Source organism: Rhagoletis zephyria, unplaced genomic scaffold (assembly GCF_001687245.7).
Source record: "Rhagoletis zephyria isolate East Lansing unplaced genomic scaffold, Rhagoletis_zephyria_1.1 Rzeph_scaffold_29772, whole genome shotgun sequence".
NCBI classification, from domain to species: Eukaryota; Metazoa; Arthropoda; class Insecta; order Diptera; family Tephritidae; genus Rhagoletis; species Rhagoletis zephyria.
In genome coordinates, this window is record NW_016186829.1 from 1 (window position 1) to 4,526 (window position 4,526).

At 35.2% G+C, this 4,526-nt stretch overlaps 1 protein-coding gene across 1 annotated transcript; it reads right to left on the reverse strand.

The window, feature by feature from the left end:
• Positions 1-4: 4 nt before the first annotated feature.
• On the reverse strand, positions 5-3,797 carry LOC108382966 (protein nutcracker-like; the record flags this gene model as incomplete). The annotated part of the gene is made up of 2 exons (XM_017639337.1): positions 3,780-3,797; positions 5-367 (listed from the first exon to the last, which is right to left on the reverse strand). A coding segment is annotated over exon 2 (346 nt), but the record flags the coding sequence as incomplete, so codon positions are not given.
• Positions 3,798-4,526: the final 729 nt, after the last annotated feature.

Below are 4,526 nucleotides of genomic sequence, written 5' to 3' on the forward strand. Positions count from 1 at the left end.
GCCGTAAGCACAGACTTCAAAGCATCATCTTGTTCAGCTTTAACATTTGAAATGAATCTTTCATGGAAGTAAGTCTCATGCGGGGAATCGTATTCATATGTAGGCGGCTGACCACAACAAATCTCCACATTTTTCTTGTGAAATGTTGACCAAGATTCCAAAGGAAACAAACTTTTTAATTGGTTCACAAAAAAATTTTGTGGTATAAATCCGGTGAGTAGAGCGACAACATAAACGGCCAGGAAGAGAAAGTGTGCCTGAGATAGTGACTTTTTATCTAGCAGCTGATAAAGCTCCTTCAGACCCTCCAGCATTGGTTTGCGTGAATTATCCATCCTATTTATTTCCATATCGACTGGTTGAGAACCTGAAATAATACATAGTTGGGAGAAAGTTTATTTTGCAGTTTGATCGAATTTTAAATTTTAATTTAATGTACATACATTACTATATATTAAATTTAGTATTACAGCATTTTAATAGTTCCGCCAAAAGATTTCGTAGCAATATTAAGATTTACGTGAGCTCGACCCATTTGAAAATACATCCAAAAATCGAGATTTTTATAAATAAAAGTAACTTTTAAAAACATGTTTTTTCTCAAAAATCACAAGGTAAAATCATTCTCTCAAGTCGTCGGCCATGATTTTTTTTNTGTTGTTTGAGATTGAAAATGAGAATATGTACATACACATGTATGATTTCAATCAATGATTTTACCTGGTAATGTTATTATCATGGTATGGTGGTAAAAGACTTAACGACGGAATCAAAATAATTAGATTTGTTCGTCAAAAAATTCAAAAGAATTGGTTTCGGTCCAGCTCACGTAAATATTAATATTTTTCCCAAATATTTTAGCGGCAGTTTTAAAATATATAATACATTTTATACTTCCGGTGGAAAAACCGCAACTTTTTTTTGCTGACACACCCTAATGTACATACCTATCCTTCCGGCTTCCCAAATAACGCTATAATCGGTTAATTAGTTTTTTTTTTAGCTACATAGGCAACCCTGATATTGTATAGCATGAAACACGTTTACTTTAATGGAGAGAGGAGATGGCACAGAATTTGGGACAACCCCGACACCGAGTTTGTATTTTTGCTTATTTCTTCTATTCTTGGTACTATACTGGAATGGAATAAAGCTTATTTAGCGACGTACGACGGGCACCTGACTGATCTTGATTAAAAGTATGAATACACTCTGAAAATTTCGAAGCATTCGCGTAGATATTCCAGAGAGCCGCTAAGTTTGTTTTGCAAATGTTGCTATTATAGCTCTGATCCAGTACTCCATGAACATACACGTTTTTACACGAACTTGCAGGAAGTTACAGAAAACATTTTCCCGTACTCCAAAATCCTGTAAATGAGAGCAATTTTTGGAGAGTTGCGTAAAGAATGAATGAACTTGCAAGAACTTTTTCTTCTAGTAAAATCATGAAAGGGGTCAAGCGATAAGCTGTTTGAAGCTTTTACAGGAAAAATGCTTGTTTGTTCCCGTACTTTTTGGTGGTTGGCCACATTTTACTCTCACTTCAGAGAGAAAGTTTGCTGTTTGACCTTTTTACAGGATTTCACACAAAAATATTGGATCAGAGCTAATTTTTGGAAGAAACTTTAGAGAATTTAATGAAGAGACTACCGGGGTTGCTTTGTGCATTCTTTCAATGGCAGTAGTAATTCATAAGTATTCTGCTTAGTGGCCCGTTCCCGTTACGATGCAGTGTTTCGACTATATGGAGCCAGGTGGAAAAAATAGTTGGCGTGCACCGATTTCGCTCAAACTTTACATGTGCTATAATTTTTCTTAGGGATAAAGAATTATGAAATATGGTAAAGATGGGATAATTGCCACGCCCTCCACTTTTATGGGCGTAAACGTTAAATTTCATCCGATTTCTTTCATTAGAAAAACCTAAATATAATACATGGGGAAGAAATATAAAATATGGGGAAGAAGATTGAATCACTATAACGCCTACAATTCGCAAAAATATTTGGGCCCAATCATTAAATGTTATACAATTCCCCTTAATTTTTGTTTTCTGTTGTCCACTCGGGAAAAAAACAAAAATTATACTTAACAATTACACCTCAAAATCGTTGTACAAATACGCAAACAGTGTCCGCTAAATTTCGTGCAAATATATTCGAATTTACAAAAGAAATTTCATAACTAATTGCCTAATTTGCGTAGTTTTCTACTACCATCCTCCCACCAAGGGATTTCATGGTCCCCTTTCTTTGTCCTTCGTAAATGCAACCTTTTGTAAGGCCCTGTCTCCACAGGAAAACACTGATGTCGTGAAAACTATGTCACAAAATATATTTCCAATGGAGACCGCCTATTTCTCATGTGCTGCAATATATGTCAGCGCTTATTGCTTGACATCTATTGCAGGCAATTCGATAGTTTGACAGCCATATTTTCATTTGAAAGAAAGCGTGCTGGTGGTAACATCGATGAAATTTTTATATTAAATTAAAATAAAAGTCTGTTCCTTATTGGATTATTTATTATTACGTTTTAGGAAATTATTCAGCAAGTTTTTTAAAGATTTAAATGTTTTTAAACACCGAAATTGAGAGAATGTTGTCTGGTGGCGTCATGCGGCAAATGCTTATTTCAAGACATCAAAGTGCCCACACACAAAAACTTGCAATCACATTGCTCGTCAAAATGACAGTTGGTAGGCCATCGATGTTTGCCTGTGGAGTTCTGCGGTAAGGAGTGTCAAACCGCAGCTGCCAATAATTATTGAATAATGCCGACATCCCTAGTCAGCTGATGTAAATAACATCCCTGCCCATGGAGCTAGGAATGTTCGATATCGTATCGATTATTCTGAATATCGATATTGCATGGCGAGACAATCCATTTTTTAGATCGATATTCCAAGGTCGATATATCGAAGACAACGATACTTTACCCGCAATATCGATATTTAAGTTGAAATTTATTATTCATCTTCAAAAAAGTGCATGGGAAAATACTAAGTAGGTTCAATCAGCAGCTTGTGTGATTTATTTAGCTCTTAAGTTTGACAAACCGCTTAAGTCGACCGGCATGCCGTTTTAATCCTCAGTAAATATCAAGACGGAAATAACACAATTAGGTGAGTTGATAGGCAGTTCTAATATTAGGCATGTTTTATTCAACCATCACAAGCAAATAGCTAAATCTTGGTCAAATAAAACGAAATCAGCTTATTTCCTATGATAGCCTAATTTTGACAGTTGTTTGACTGCAAATAGTGTCAAAGTAAGTTTTTGCCTCTTTCTGATTGGCTGAAGGAGAAAATTTCTGATGCTGAATGGCAATGCCTCTTGTTCAATATACAAGCCAAGATAGCTTTTCATAAGCCAATATAATTATGTTGGGTAAGTCCTCCATACAAAATAAGCTAATAGCTTAAATTTCTGGACAAATAAAACACGGCTATTCTATTCAATTGAGAGTAGGAGTTTCACCATCGATTTTTCCGATAAGGATATTGTTCAGCCCGATATATCCCAATTTCGATTTTACATGCAATGAATTAAATCGATAAATATCGAACATTACTACATGGATACATTAAATGAATCCCAATTCTTTTTGTAAAAATTATATGCGTAATACACTCACGAACAAAGATATATCTTTCTAGTGCATTAACACAAGTACTTACATATGCGAATGCAAACGTCTAATATAATAATTACGTATATGAATGTATAAACAAACAAATTTCACAAATGCATAGCTATGTAGTTAGAATTCTAAACTTTGCAGCTCACATCTTTCGATAGCCGCTCACACTCATGTGTAGCCTATGCTCTGTGCGTTTTTATCAATTGATTTTAAGTATGAAGATATTACCTTTTTCCGTGAACAGTTTTTCACGTATTAGCAAATTATTAATTGAAAATCTGCTTAAAAGAAACAAAATATCCAAGCGCACGAAGATCTCATCTCATTTGTGTGTTTTCTTTTTTCTTATTTGACAGCATGACTTTGACAATCATTTCAGTAGTGTTTAGAGTGCGGTTACCCACGAACGTGTACGTAGCATACCGTAGAAATACGTAAACTCATATCAAGTTTGCTCTGGATTCAAAGAGAGAGAAGCAACGTCTTCGTCACGGTCATGCGGTAGCAAGACCGATAGAATAGGGGTCTTCCCTTAAACTTGTAAAAGCCTCGTAAACCTCGTAAAGCTCGTAAGTTTACGAGCCTCGTATAAGAACTGTCAAAATTTGTATGGAGCTCTATTTACGATCCCATCGTAAATTTACGAGGCAAATTTGATGCGCAAACGACCTCGTAAACTTCAGTATTGCCGAGGGCCCGAAGTTTTGTATACTAAAATGTACGATAAGATAATGAAAATAAATGAAGAAAACAGTACGCGAATAAAACGAATGAATTTCATCCACTAACTGTATTGACTTAGGTTTTCTGCATTTTTAATTGTACTTTACCTAAGAGTGATAGAGACAAGATGGCGGAATGTTATGGAAAATACTACGAAA